General features: G+C 34.8%; 1 protein-coding gene and 1 long non-coding RNA gene across 3 annotated transcripts in view; one reads left to right on the top strand and one right to left on the bottom strand.

The window, feature by feature from the left end:
- Positions 1–14,164, bottom strand: part of LOC127962297 (uncharacterized) — a 315,639-nt gene extending 301,475 nt beyond the window's left edge. Inside the window, exon 1 of the long non-coding RNA XR_008154554.1 lies at positions 14,023–14,164. This is a non-coding gene — a long non-coding RNA (uncharacterized LOC127962297). The remainder of the gene's footprint in view (positions 1–14,022) is intronic.
- Positions 1–14,554, top strand: part of LOC127962235 (basement membrane-specific heparan sulfate proteoglycan core protein-like) — an 87,521-nt gene extending 72,967 nt beyond the window's left edge. For both annotated transcript variants that reach the window (XM_052561775.1, XM_052561776.1), the window contains 4 exons: positions 8,394–8,735; positions 12,722–13,009; positions 13,149–13,253; positions 13,421–14,554. In XM_052561775.1, coding sequence (XP_052417735.1) covers positions 8,394–8,735; positions 12,722–13,009; positions 13,149–13,253; positions 13,421–13,479 — 794 coding nt within the window. In that variant the 3' untranslated portion in view covers positions 13,480–14,554. The remainder of the gene's footprint in view (positions 1–8,393; positions 8,736–12,721; positions 13,010–13,148; positions 13,254–13,420) is intronic.
- Positions 14,555–15,785: the final 1,231 nt, after the last annotated feature.

The raw sequence follows: 15,785 nt of genomic DNA, 5'->3' as shown, positions 1-15,785 counted from the left end.
ATTATATAACATTGCATCTACACAATGACTGAGCGGCGTAAATAAGGCGAGATAAACCTTCTGCCTTCACAAGCAACCCTCTGCCTTTTAAAGACAGGTCTCTCTGCAGCCAACAGTTCAATCTTTTCTTTGTTTTGGTAATGATTGGATCGAAGTTTGCAGAGCATCTCATATTTTTTGTTATTTTTATGCCCAAGTATGTTACACAATCCTTGACAGGAATACCATCAATTGAAGAAGTCATTGTATTTTTAACTGGTAATAGTTCACATTTGTTAAGATTGAGTTGTAAACCTGAGGCTTTGGAGAAAAGCTGGAGAGCAGTCAGTGCTATAGGAATTTGGAGAGAGTCTTCCAAAAACAGGACGGTGTCGTCCGCTAATTGACTAATAATTATCTCTGAGTTTTCAATCCCAATTCCCTTTAAAGGGCTTTCTTTAATATATAGACTTAGAAATTGTGTTGCTATTATAAAAAGATAAGGAGAGACAGGGCATCCTTGTCGTACCCCACGCTTTAAGAAGAATCTGGGAGAGGTATTATTGCCTAATTTAATCGAGCTATTGCTATTCGTATACAGCATTTTCACCATATTACATAAATGATCCCCAAATCCGATACGATGTAGTGCTTGAAATAAAAACCCATGCTCTAGCGTATCAAATGCCTTATAATAGTCTAAAAATAACATAAAACTTTCTTTTGGAAGTAAATGTGAGTAATCTAATATATCTAGAACTAAACGTATATTGTTAGAGATATGTCTATTAGGCAGAAATCCTGATTGTGTTTCATCTATAACTGAATTAAGAACAGATTTAAGTCTTTAACTGTCTTTAAGATTTAACTGAGCTTTCTCTAAAAACCTCTAAGAAAAATGGCGCCAATTTATCACTAAATAACTTATAAAATTCTGAGGTGATTCCATCAGTACCAGGGGATTTCTTATTTTTTAATGACTTAATTGCATCAATAGTGTCTTCAAGGGTGATAGGGGCATCACAAATTTTTTTATCAATCTGATCTAATTTTGGTACATTCTGAATGGACTCAAAAAAAGTATCCACATCTTGTTGGCACAGTTTGGATGTATACAAATCACTATAAAAAGAAGCACAATATTGCCCAATGATTTTTTGATTCTCATTTACTGCCCCATTAATTATAAGTTTATTTATATTATTACTTTTAGATTGTTCTCTTTCTAATCTAAAAAAATAAGCAGAGCTTTGTTCCCCTTCCTCAAGCCACTTTCTTCGAGAACGAATATATGCTCCCTCAGCTTTATACTTATAAATATTGTCTAGTTGATGTTGTAAATCTGCAAGTTCAGATTTTTCAGAGATAGTGATGTTGTCCATATTTTTACATAGAAGGTTGCCTATTTTAGAGATGACCTCATTTTCATTATGCCTGCTCTTCTTTGCCAGATTGCTACTAAATTTACGTAGAAATTTAGAGATCTCATATTTGGCTAGCTCCCAATTAATACCATATTTATTTTCACCTTTTGCTTTGGCCCAAAAACTTGAAATAATATAATTAACTTTGTCTTTAACTTCGTCATGAGTGAGAACTGAATTATTAAGTTTCCAATAGCAGGAGTTTCTTTTTAAATTAATATTAAACAGAGGAATGTAAATAGTAATGCTCTTATGGTCAGACAAGGGTGAAGGTATAATATCAGTTGACACATTAACAAGTTCTTTAGAAGTCAAAAAAAGATCAATACGGGATTGCAGTGATAATGAATTATTACTCCATGTAAATGATTTTTGAGAGGGGTGAGTTTCTCTCCAGCTATCCACCAAAGAAAACCTCTGCATGAACATCTTTAAATAAGAATTAGAATTATTTGATTTTGGGGGCCATCTATCAATGTTATTATCTACAACCATATTGAAGTCTCCTCCAAAGATTAGATAAGAATTGGGGTGGTTATTTAACAATAAAAGAATATGTTTTTCTAGTTGACTAAAAAATATCTCGTTTTCTTTTTGTTGATTAGTTCCATAAACATTGGTGATAATAATCTTCCTATTAGAAATTTCAATTAAAAGACAAACATATCGGCCATTCGGGTCACAGTCAACAGACAAAACTTTCCCCTTGAAACCATGAAGTAAAATACAAACACCAGCTGAACTTGAAGATCCATGGGACATCCACATGTCCAAACCCCATTGTGATCTCCAGAGATTTCGATCTTCTCTGAGTGAATGACATTCTTGCAAAAAGTAGAAATCAGTATTAAATTGTTTAAGGTATAAAAAAATAGCTTTACGCTTTAAAGAATTTCGTAGCCCTCTAACATTAAGAGAAAGAATAGATAGAGCCATATCAAAAAGAAAAAGAGAGAAAGAGAAAAAATAAAAAATAAAAATAAAATAAAAAATAAGTAACTTTAAATGAAACCTTTTAACAAATAAGACACAGGTAATGTGCCAAACACACTTGTTAAGACAACTGTGCAAAGATGAGCACAGCAAACTCCAGAACAAAAGAAGAAGTCTTATTGATGCAGTGCAAAAAAAAGCCCAAACGAGTGGGCAACATTAAACAATAAGCAAAAACACTCGTCCAAATCTGAATCCAAACTTAACATACAAATTAATGTTCTGATTAGCTAAATGCAGCCATGGTTGAACTTCGTTTACCAAAGTATTATAAATTTATTTATTTTTTATCCCACGTTGCTCATGTCTGATAGATAGTAGGCCTACTTCAGATTTCAAGCAGGTGGAAATATCTCAGTGCCATCCACAAAAGCTCGACCACCGACAAAAAAAGCCCGTTTGTTTTCACGGCGTGCTTTTTCCACGAGAGGCCATAGTTTATTTCTTTTTTCTCTGTCAGACGGAGATAAATCTTCAGCGATTTTCAGGTTGTTGCTTCTGAGGAACGACGAATCCTTCGCTGCCCGCCAAACTGCATCCCGGTAGAAGCGAGATGTGAATTGAAAGATGATTCCTCTTGGTTTGTCGCCAGCGGGCCGTTTATGACCAAGTCGATGTACAGTATCAACAACAAACGAAAGTTTATCTTTAGCGTCTGGTAGTAACTGTTGGCATACCTGGATGACTCGTTCACGAACATCCTCCCTCTCCCTTTCCTGCATCCCGTAAATTCTGAGATTCCAGCGGCGCGTGTATCCTTAATATCCATGAAAAACACATATGAAGAAAGTCTAGAAGTCTAAATGAGGTTTTCTCCATCTCTCTTTAGATGTGCTGTGATCTCTAGCTCCATTGTATCGATTCGGACTTTGACATCAACAATTTCGCCACTCACAAATTCAACGGCTTTCTTCACGTCAGCTATCTGTTTGGTGTTTTCATTTACAGCATCTTTTACACTTGTGATTACTTTCGCATTTTCTTCTTTCTCCATTTTTTCAAGTGCATCCGATCTGTTATTAATCAGATCTGAGAGCTCGCGAAATTGCGTCAGAAAACTTATGTCCGATTTCTCTACCTTGCGTTGTTTAACAGCCGGAGACTTGCATGGGGTTTCAGGGAGCCGAGGAAAAACTTCTTCCACAAGCATGACATCTGTAGGATCCATGCCTGACTCAAGATAGTCGTGTAGGTTGTTGTTCGAAACCGTGTTCGAGGTTTGCTGCAATGATGCTTTTGCAGAATGAGTTTTGCCATTCATGTTTTTGCTTTTCCTTTTTTCAGATTTTCCCATTTTCAATCATTTCGGTTGTCGTAGCAATCGTAGTTATACTAAGTACAACTGAAGGAGTCTTAAATACTGCACTACAAATCAAATTAAACATGAGTTCGCCGAGCTCTAGGGCTGCAGACTTGCACTTGCACTCTCAGACTTCCGCTAGCGACGTCACCTGCAGTATTTTTTTTTTATATTATTATTATTTTGTTCTATTGATAACTTTTTGTTTGAATCTCTCAACATTTTACAACAGTAGCCAGGTGGCGAAGACATGAAAATAGAAACTAAATTACAATGTCACTTGCAATCGCTACTTGCACTCTCCGCTACCTGTGGACATCACTTATAATCAACACAAAACAAGACAATACGCTGTAGTGGCGATTAAATGATTAAAACTAAATTAGTAGGCCTACTAGTCCTGCAAGAAAAAGACAAGATAACATATTTTCATATAAATAATGTAGGAAAAAATGTTAAAACAGAAATAATAAAAATGTAAACTTATCTCTCATTCAAACTCGCTCGCTCCCGCTCTCGCTTCCAGCTCGACGCCACTCTGCATTGGATTGTGGGAAATAGTGCTTCAGCGAGTGTACATCGGTTGTACACTCAAAATCATAATGAATTGTGTGTAAAAAGTAGTGGACATATGTAGGGAATGAAGTAGTTCACTCAGAATTCGGACAGCACTACAAAATAGCTGACACCCCATATAGTGCACTATATAGTGGACAGGGAGCGGTTTCGGACACTGCATGAGAATGCAAGTGCAAGTCTGCATCCAGACCCTCTTGCAGTGTGACGCTGCTCGTGGTGACTGCCACCCTGTGGCCCTTTTATGAAATGCATGTCATTGTGCGTGTCATCTCATTTATATTCAATTATATAGATCAGAATAAAATAAAATCCTATTTAAATAAAATGAAAGAAAACAAAAAGTTATAATCTCAACAAAACTTATTTTGTGAGTGTCACAAAAGAGGGGCTAAAATGTTGCTCATATGAAATAAAACTATCACATAGCTCTAATTAAACTATAGTATCTAATGCTTGTGTCGGTAACAGGGATGACAAAAATACCAAAACATGAGGTAGAAAAGGTAGAAAAGATAGTCATAAAATAATAAATGACAGACAATTTCTTGTCATTTTAAGGGTGTCTTAATTTCATGGATATTAAAAAAGTGGATTAAATGTAGGGGAGACTGGGTATGGTTGTAACACGGGGAGAGTTGTAACACTACCAATTCATGAATCAGGGACAAGATAGGAATCATGTGACAATTTCAGTTTCATCACGCTTCCTTTACAATCCCACATGGAGGTTTTCCAGTCTGTTGCTATGTCTCCTGAAGCTACAGCAGAAAATCTAATTCTGAGGTAAGAAAGTAAAAAAAAAAATAACAAGATCATTTTTTGTTTAGTACTTATACCGTTGTAGATAATGTTGTATGAGTTATATCAGGTCAAACTGTAGTTTCTCTAGTAAAGAATGGTGTATCAACCTTCTGCAAAATTCAAAGCACCATGCTAATACAGCTTGCTAAACAGTGGGTGACAGTGAAGGGGTAGGTTGTAACACGTGTTTTCAAAGTGTTCCCTTACATACAACCAAGAACATTTTTGTGATTTTAACAATACTACATAATGCCTAGAACTTGGTTGGGAAAAACAGATATTGGAGTTGATGCTAGTCTTTTAAAAAGAGCAGCAGAGAAAGTTAGGAAAGGAAAGCCTGTTAGGGCAGGGAGCCAGGGAGCAGGACGAGTCTTTGTCATAAGCCAGAGAAGAACATGAGAAGAAAATGGCAGCGCCTGATTGGTTTGGCTCGTTTATGAAGCAGAACCCCAGACTTTCAGTGATTTTTTATTTTATTTTTTTGTTCTTGTCATCATTATGACTGGTAAAGAATGCATTTCATTTGTTCATTCTCTGGAGTGGAGATAAACATACCTCTGTTAATTTGCTCTCTCTCTCTCTCACACACACACACACACACACACACACACTTTTTGTGAAATGGAGTAGCCTACCCTTAGTTTTTGTATATTTTGTCTACCTGTTACAACATACCCCAGTACCACAAAGGACCACCTTGTAATTGTCATCATCTCACAAAGTCTGTCATATAGTTGAATACATTTAAATTGTTGCCATTTGTAGTACAAACATGTGGGTACTTTGCCTAAAAGTTTTAGACGTGTAGCCTAAAAAAAAAAGGTAATTTTAGGCGCTGAAGAAAAAAGTTATTCAGTGCCTATATAAATACAACCATACCCGGTCTCCTCACTCAATTTCTTTTTAATTATTATTATTCCAAGTGGAAAAGTCACTGGTTTCATGAATGACTCGTTTAATTAAGGATGAATCTAAACTCTACAGAGCTGCAGCTCCTGGTTAAAATGAACTGAATGATAATAAACAGATCCAGCATCCATCACTAAACAGAAGTCTGTCGTTTCACTGGATGTGTGCATGGATCAAATGTTCAGTTCTGTGAAACATTTACACAGTTTCAGGGAAAGAGGTGTTTGAGTCACTGTGTTTTCTGTCTTTCTTCACAGATTCCTCCAGATCTTCACTGACTGTGACTCCAGACAGTTCTGTATTCACTGGAGAGACAGTCAATCTGACCTGTGTGATTGAGACTTACAGTGACTGGAGATGGAGAATTGACCAAACATATAACTGGAGATATGAGTGGTATAAAGACACAGACAGTGTAATGTTACAGACGTCTGATCGTTACACTGTAGACAGAGACACTCTCACTATCAGAGGAGTAATTACATCTGATCAGGGTCAGTACTGGTGTAGAGGACAGATAAGATCAGTCTCATCACCATTTAGCTCTGCTGTTTCTCTCTCAGTGAAAGGTGAGTTGAATATCACTGTCCTTCTGCACTACATGTATGATCACACATCCAATCAAAAGACTTTCTCATTCTCAGATGTTACATTCACACCAATCATAAATATTATTGTTCCACTTCATTTGAGGGTTTGATTATTTCTCTTTTAACTTGTTAAAGAGCTGTTCACACAGGAGCTGTGCTTACTCCTTTTTGGAGTGAGATATAATCCACAAGATTGTTTACCTTCATTTGTGCACTCAAAAAAAAAAAAAAAAAAAAAAAAAAAAAAAACAGAAGATTTGTAAAATGTTGTAAAATAAAGCACACAAACAGAATGTGTGTTGTCATCCTTTCCTTTCGTTGAACTTGTTTATGGAGCACCACAACACACTTCTGTTTTAAATCTGTTATCTTAATCAAGTCAGATATATTTCCCATTTTTTATGAAAACAAACTTATTTTTATTTTAGGACTATTACTTTTGGCTATGCATTTTCTTTAAAGCATCACATTTTTCATCAATTATCGATCAAACGATTAATCGTTGACATTCCTAACTTGAAGATCATAATATTTCTGTGTGAACTTCCCTTATAAGTACACTATTAAAATACAGCTTCTGATTGGCTCTAATGCAGGGGTGGGGAACGTTGATCCTGGAGGGCCTGTGTCCCTGCAGAGTTTAGCTCCAACCCTGAAAAAGAAAAACCTACCTGTATCCTGAAGACCTTGATTAGCTTGTTAAGGTGTGTTTAATTAGGGTTGGAGCTAAACTCTGCAGGGACACAGGCCCTCCAGGATCAACGTTCCCCACCCCTGCTCTAATGGTTCAGTGAAGAACATTTTTAATATACAGGATATTTTTCCATTAAACAAAAGGGTCTTTTGATTATTAAAATCAGAGGCAGAAAGAGTACTGAAAAAGTGCACTTAAGTACAAGTACTTTTACATTGCTAAAATAATAATATAATAATTAAATAATAATACTCAGTTGCAAGTAAAAATAGTCCTCTCTAATACTACTCCTACCACTAGGTGGTTGAGTCACTATGTCTTTGCTTTAAAATATCTGCACGTTCCTGTGTACAGATTAGTGCCACGATAATATGCATCACATCACAAAAACGGTGGTAGACCAGGTACAGTTGGCACACTTTTTGCTTTTACCTTTACCACACCAAAACCAGGGACAGAAAATAATGTATAATAACCTGCTCTGAATATTCACAGCTGGATTGAAGCGCTTTACAACAACATCACACTTGTGCTGAGGAGAAGTAATGAGCAGAAAAATACTCAAAACTTTAGAAAGCACACAAATAAAGACATTTTTAGATGTTTAACTGCTATGTGGAGCATTGGGATCACTAGACCAGAGTTTAATGAACTCATTTTTGTGAACCTCATTCAACCAAAATTGACATTTCACTTGTTTTGTCTGTAGCTCGTAATTAATCTGTGCACATTCAAACTCATTTTACCAACACAGATCACATATATACAGAGAAATACAGAGAAAATACAGCTGGAAGAAAGAGGACTGTTTCTCAATGTGACTTTATTATTGTGACAGTTACACTGAAAGTTTTCATTCATTTATTTACTTTATTTACTAACCAAACATTACATATTCACATTTAAAAAAAAACAGGTTAACAATTATTAGCCTACTATATCTAAAGTTCTCAGAAGAACTTGAATGAAAACATTTAGTTAACAGAAGCAAAAAAATAACAATAATAATAAAAAAAAAAAACATAGAGAGAGGCCATTTCCATCATCAGTGTCACACAAACACAGGAACTCAGACGATCAGATCATGTTTCTGACTGAAAGAGCTCTGTCTTCTCTCTTCCCAGATTCCCCCAGATCTTCACTGACTGTGACTCCAGACAGTCCTGTATTCACTGGAGAGACAGTCAATCTGACCTGTGTGATTGAGACTCACAGTAACTGGAGACGGAGAAATGACCTGACATATGATAGGACATATGACTGGACACCTGAGTGGAGATATGAGTGGTATAAAGACACAGACAGTGTAATGTTACAGACGTCTGGTCGTTCCACTGTAAACAGATACACTCTCACTATCAGAGGAGTAATTACATCTGATCAGGGTCAGTACTGGTGTAGAGGACAGAGAGATCAGAGACCAAACTCATCTCAATCAAGATCTGCTGTTTCTCTCACTGTGACAGGTAAGATTAATATCATCATCTCCTAAATGGTGTTTCCAACTAATGTTTAGTGAAAACAGTTTATTTACACATAGAAAAATACATACAGTGAATTGGTGGGTTTTGTTAAATGTGAGCCAAAATCATCACAATTAAAAGAGCCAAAGACTTAAACTACTTCTGTCTGTGTGCATTTAATTTATTTAATACATGAGTTTCACAATTTGAGTTGAATTACTGAAATAAATGAACTTTTCCTCGGCTTTCTAATTCATTGAGAAGCAGCTGTAAACAGCAAAGTTAACAGAAGTAACACTCTTTAACGGGGGGTTAAACTCGCAGCATATTTATTCATTTATTTATTTATTGAATCATTTTCTTGTGTAAAAGGTAAAATGCTAATTTGCCGTTCCTGTATTAGAAATACATTGTGACACTTTTACTGATTAAAAACTTAAAATCAAATAACAGCATTAAAAACTTTCAAATATAGAAATTGAAAGTGCAATTATATTATCACTTAGCATGAAATAAGACTGAAATGTAGTAAAAAAAATGTATAAAAAATTAAAATAATAATAATCTCAAATTGAGCTGTATGTACCTCTTTTTTTTTTTTTTTAGGCATTTAATAAGATAGATACCTAAAGTACGTTGTGCATACAGCTCAGCTAACACAATCATTATAAAGGTGTTTGAACAACAAAACATCCACTTGCGCATATTTGACAATCGGAATATCAGATATATCCTGCTATAGCTAACAAATTTGTGAAATTTTGAATAAAAAAGGAAATAAAAGCAGATCACGAGTCATTCATTGCTATTGTGGCTGCGGTGTGACAAGCAGTGAATGACGCGTCTCCATGGGAACTAAAGTGATACTACGATCAATAACTTACATTTAAATGTGTCTTTGTTTTGTTTTGAGTGTATGGTCAATAAATAAAGGAATTAAAAAGATGGGCACAAAACCTGTTTGTCGCGCCCCACTTGTCATGTCTCCATTCGCCAGCAGTGTTCACCCACATTTTGAGAAACACTATGCTAACTTAACAGCTAATTTAGCAATAGGGGTACCTCTGTTTGGTCAGGATTTGTATTTATTTTTTTTTTGGCTGGTGTCGACTAACAATGAAAAATCATTGTCTGGCAGCCTTTCAGAGTCCTTTTCATCTTTCCGTTAGCTTTCTCCAACCATTCATCGCAGCAACTGCGCAAAATAGTGAACAAACTCGGTAGAGAAAGCAGGTTGGGTAATACTAAGTAGTCGGTGCGGGGGGCACATTACAGATTATTTAAAATATGATACTATCTTCCTTGCTGGCAAATGAAATTAATAAAGAAAACGAACAAAAGTATTAATTTGGAATATTTCATATTTATTTTAATCTGAATGATTTGATGATATTGGGGGGTTATATGAGCTGGATCTGATTTTTGAGGCGGTCATGACCCCTGTAACCCCCCTGCAAATAATGGCACAGATCCATATGAATCATGCATGAAATAAAAGTTTATAAAGTCAAACAATAGCTTTATGAGCTTTACAGATGAACTTCAAGTCTTTATTCCAAATGTTCAAGAATAGATCATCTTTGACTCGGTAATGCAAGTTCATGATCCGATTCGTGGACAGATGATTATTTTGAGACAATCTTTTAAAACAATAATTTATTTTGATTAACAAAACCAGTGTGGGAACCAATTGTTCACAAACTGGACAGATCGTAAAATCGCTAGCCCGACGTCCTGGGGCTATTGTGTTTTCCAGTCGGGCTCCAAAATATATCCCCGCCCTGACCGACGGACTATCGTGAATAGTGATGAACAATTCCTAACGTGATTTGCATTGTTCACTTGCTTGTAGGAGTGAAACGGATCGTAGTTGATCGTTTGCACTTCTTTCTAAGTCTTGCCGATTCAAGTGATACCTTTAAATACCTGCTGTTCCATTAGTGTCACCTGCTGTCAGAGAGAGACATCTGTGTCTCATTCACAAAGGTAAAATCTTAAATTTTTTAATTATACAATCGAAATAACATGTATTTAGAATCTTGTTTGGATAGTAATTCAAATGTTTTACACTGATTTAAAATAGACAGACACATTTTTTGTTTATATTTTGATATTTCTTTTAATTTTTATGATTTTTTATTTATTTATTTGATTTAGGTTTTATTAAACTTTATTATTTAACATTTTATTTCACAAAGAAATATGCAGCATTTTGTCTATTGTCTAATAATAAAAGGACACATTTTCATTTATAATTTGTCTTAAATGTCATTTTAGTAAATACATGAATAAATATATATAAATACATTGTATGGTGTAATCTGTATTGTGAACTTTATCGCATCATACGTTAATTGAATCATTACATCCAGATATGCTACTAGTTATTGCTGAAAATTTTTTGGGGGGGGCTTGTTAAATTCATTTTGGGCAACCAAAACCTGAAAAATGCCTGCCCGAAGGGATACAAGGGAATTAGAAATGTTGCGACCCCTGAGGAGTGTTTCTCGAAAGCATAGTTAATAACGACATTGCTTGTGGGTGTGGGAAACGAGCCCTGTCCATTTTGACTCAGCTATCCTTCTGCGGCTCTTTTTCATTAAAAGTTTGGTCCATTCATTAAACAAATTTATTTTATAACTTCATTAAATAAATCTATTGTATAACTTGGACAACTGTGCCAGTTGCTACTTTTATCATGTGTTTGGTGTGTCTGGATTAGTTCTGAAGCTTGGAATACAGCATGAAACAGCACAGAATCCCAGTAATTGTATTCAAATCTAATTTATATTGATTGGAAGATTTAAATGACAATTGTTTTTTGCTTTTCATAGAAATTCTGTTGAAAATTTATGTTTTTAAAAATAAAATGCAGAGAAAACACAAATCGTATGTGTCACGATCATCAGATGGAGTGCCCATGAACTTCAGTAGAGGGCACTCTACTCAGGACTCACAGCTGCAGCTAATACACACACACACTCATATAAACAGCATACTCACACCACCACACGACAAAGTCTTGTTTGGCCCCGTCTTACATTTCCGAGCGTTTTCCCTGTGTTTGTGTTTCTGTGTCTGACCTTTTGGATTGTGTATTTTGACTCTGATTCTCTGCTGCCTGCCCCGATCTCTGCTCGTTACTGTTTATGATTCTGGATATCCCTGACACACCTGATGCCTTTCCTGATCTCTGCCTGTCTGACCATTCTGTTGAATAAATGCTGCAATTGGATCCGAACACCTCTGACTCTCCTTCGTAACAGTATGGCTGATAGATGACGGAAAGCATAAAAACAACACATCAAGATAACATGTTCATTTGTGTTACAAAGATAAAGTATTTCAACGTATTCTAAAGTATTTAGATTAAGTTCCTAAACCTGAGTAATCGTATGAAATACTTTACTGATTACTTTTTAAAGCTTGTATTTTGTAATCTTTAGTGAAATACATTTTAAAAGTAACCTTCCCAGCCCTGATGGACAGACATGAGTTGTTCAAAATCATCGACTGTCTTTAAAAAATAGACAACACTTCTCTACTTTCTTCCACTATAGACAAGTGAAGCCAAAACTCAACTAAACTGTGTAGCCTTCACTTCACTTGATCTTTTTTCCACGACTGAAATGAGATGATGACAAGATTTTGTATTGTAGATTAAACTCTTATTTGTGTAAACGAGACACAAATTTGATTTACTATTTTATTAACCCTTTAAAAACAATTAATGTGACTTATGACAGCACCTGTTCATTAATGTCATCAGGTAATGAAAAGGTTAACCTTCTGATTTTATTTTTCATAACTTAGTCCCAAAGTACCAGAGTTGTAAACGACATTCATCTTTATGACCAACTAATATGGAATTTTAATGTTCGATTCCTAAACAATTTAATTTTATTTATAAAATAAGATGTATAATACACAGTTACAGTGTTGAGTTGCATCTCTTTCATCTTTATCTTTGTCTGCTTTTATCTTCCCAGATTCCCCCAGATCTTCACTGACAGTGACTCCAGACAGTCCTGTATTCACTGGAGACACAGTCAATCTGACCTGTGTGATTGAGTCTCACAGTAACTGGAGATATGAGTGGTATAAAGACACAGACAGTGTAATGTTACAGACGTCTGGTCGTTACACTGTAAACAGAGACACTCTCACTATCAGAGGAGTAATTACATCTGATCAGGGTCAGTACTGGTGTAGAGGACAGAGAGACCAGAGACCAATCTCATCACAGGACAGTAACCGAATACATCTGTCTGTTAATGGTGAGGAAATACTCTGATAAATACTTGCCTGTTTAAAATGTCAATATACTCATAAAACATTGGGTTCCCTGAGAAAGTTTCTGAAAGTCTTTAGGTGTGTAATGTGTCTCAATAATGTGTTTGTGTCTCTGTTTGTCAGGTTCAGGTCAGATTTCTGTCTTCAGCATCCTCAGTTTTCTTCTGGCAGCTTGTCCGTATCTGCTGTCGACAGTCGTGCTGCTGTTCAAATGTTACAGAGCGAGAGGTAACACTTCTGTCTGATCCGTCTCTCTCCATCTCACTCACTTTTACCAATGATTCACATTCACTGACAGACAGACCTTTTCTCTTCCTCTTTATATCTGTTATACATCAGTATTTACAACAGATGATGCTCATTCATAAGTGTGTGTGTGTGTGTGTGTGTCACAGTTACATCTACTGAAGACCAAAGCCAATACGCTGTAACAGAAGAACAAACTTCAATCTGATTTCATCCATTCTTCAAACCTCGTGCAGAGTCTCAGGATGCTGGAGTCTCAGACTGAAGGAAACTCACAAGACTAACACACACACATTCACACTCTCACACACGCAGACAATTTAGTGTTTCTGATTCTCCTGGGGCCTCACGTATACAACTTTACATAGAGTTCATCCTAAATGTTATTTATCGTAAGATTTCATATGATAAATTATTTTTTATATTGTATTATAATAGTTTTATTTTTATATTATATTTAATATTTTTTATATTATGTTATCCTATGATTTCATCCTAGATATCATCCTAAATTAGGAAACAAACAAAACTGTTAATAAAATCAATCCATTTTACTGCAGTTGATCAGTTCTTCTACAGACCCACGGATGAGAAATGTTCAAACTAATGGCATTTCAGCCCAGAGATGATTTATTCAGTTTTAACCTGATTGTCAATAAAAGCTGAGACAGAGACATCAATAATATCTGATATATGAACATTTTATTGAATGTGAGGAACAGGTTCATTATGACACTTTAAGTGAACAGACCTCCAGAGATAAGACGGAGCAGACTTTGTTTCAGATAAAACTAACAACAGTAACGTGATGACAAATTACATCTTCACATGTTTTTAACTGATGATGCTTTTTTATTTTTTATTAATATTAACTTTCTTCTTTGTCTTCTGTCATCTGATTTGTAACATACTTTTTAAACAAATAAAAGGGCTTTATACATTTACTGGATTGAAATAACTTTACCTGTTTATCCAAACATAATTGTATTTTATTTTCTCAGTAATTATTGTATTGTATTGCATTACATGTTTTGAAACTAAAGAGCTGTAATATAAAGTATTAAATATCTTCATCTTACTAAGACATTGAGAGACAGAGTGACTGGTATTTATATCATTTTATGTAAGTTTCTATTAGACTGTTATTAAGATATCATTGTCTATTTATTATCATTATTATTAGTACTTTATTTCACTGTATACAAATATAGACTCTGTATGCTGTATACTTCTATTATGTATATTTGTGTTAAATGTTCATTTAAATGTTGCAATATATATATATATATATATATATATATATATATATATATATATATATATATATATATATATATTTTTTTTTTTACCAAGCCAATAAAGCTTCTTGTTTTTTATAACTGGTGTCTTTATTCACTGCTCTGGGTTGTGTAATTTATAATAAGAGAACAGTGAAAACATTTTAAAGAAAAAAATAAATGTTGTCCTGAATACTGTTATAAAAAACACATTAATTTACATATTGGCTATATAAATAATAATGTGCACCAAGTAGCTATTTTTGCTCAGTTCGGGTTTCTGAATACAAATGAGCTGTTTTCCTCCTCCATATTCTCATTATATCATGACATGGACAATAAAAGCCTGGCGTATCTATAACTAAACAAAAAAAAATACATGATTTTTTATTTATTTATTGTCTTTTGAATGTTATTTAAGGTTAAAAAGCTGCATGATTTTCTGACTTATTGAATTACTTCAAGCTTTACGTGGCTTATAACAAGTTATTATTTTATAATATAATAAAAATAATTTTAAGAACAGTACTTTTGACACAAAATGTATGAAGCCTTTTTGTTGGTTAGATATACACCATAGCGAACACAAAAACATGATCAGCTATTTGAAAACATGTAAAACCTGACTTCCCTTTTTTTTTTTTGCTGTTCCACAAGGTAACACAGGGTGTTCCATTAATGAGACCCAGTTTCAGAGTGAATCTACATTTTCATTCAGTCTCCTTCACTCATTACATCATGCTGCTTCATGTTGGGTTTGTTCATAAAAAGTGTGAACCTCCAGGCAGTGTTGACAAATTTAACTGGTTGATAAAAATATGTGACCTCAGTGTGTGTGTGTGTGTGTGTGTGTGTGTGTGTGTCACAGTGGGATGAAACAACGGCATATACAAAAGTTTAAGTTTAGCGATCGATTCAAAGTGGGCATCAGCTGAAAGCATGTTGTTGTGATGACATCACATGACGAGTGTAGACCCAAATTATGTGGGAAATCTGCAGCAGTTTAGAAAAATTGCAGGCTCTGAATTATGCACTTTGTTTGATTTTGCATTAAAATCTCGAAATCCTGGAGAGACTGAGTTTAACAAAAAAAAAAAAAGAAAGCATCTGAAGTCTGTATGAAATATATGACCTATGTCTTACCTATTGCCTAAAATTAAGTTGCAATTAATATATGGTAGATTGTAACAAAAGAATGAATAAGCTTAAGCATTTTAGTTAAATTTAGTTAAATTAA

Source organism: Carassius gibelio, chromosome B7 (assembly GCF_023724105.1).
Source record: "Carassius gibelio isolate Cgi1373 ecotype wild population from Czech Republic chromosome B7, carGib1.2-hapl.c, whole genome shotgun sequence".
Lineage (NCBI taxonomy): Eukaryota > Metazoa > Chordata > Actinopteri > Cypriniformes > Cyprinidae > Carassius > Carassius gibelio.
The sequence above is the reverse complement of the archived record's forward strand: the minus strand, read 5'-3'. Positions and strand labels throughout refer to the sequence as shown.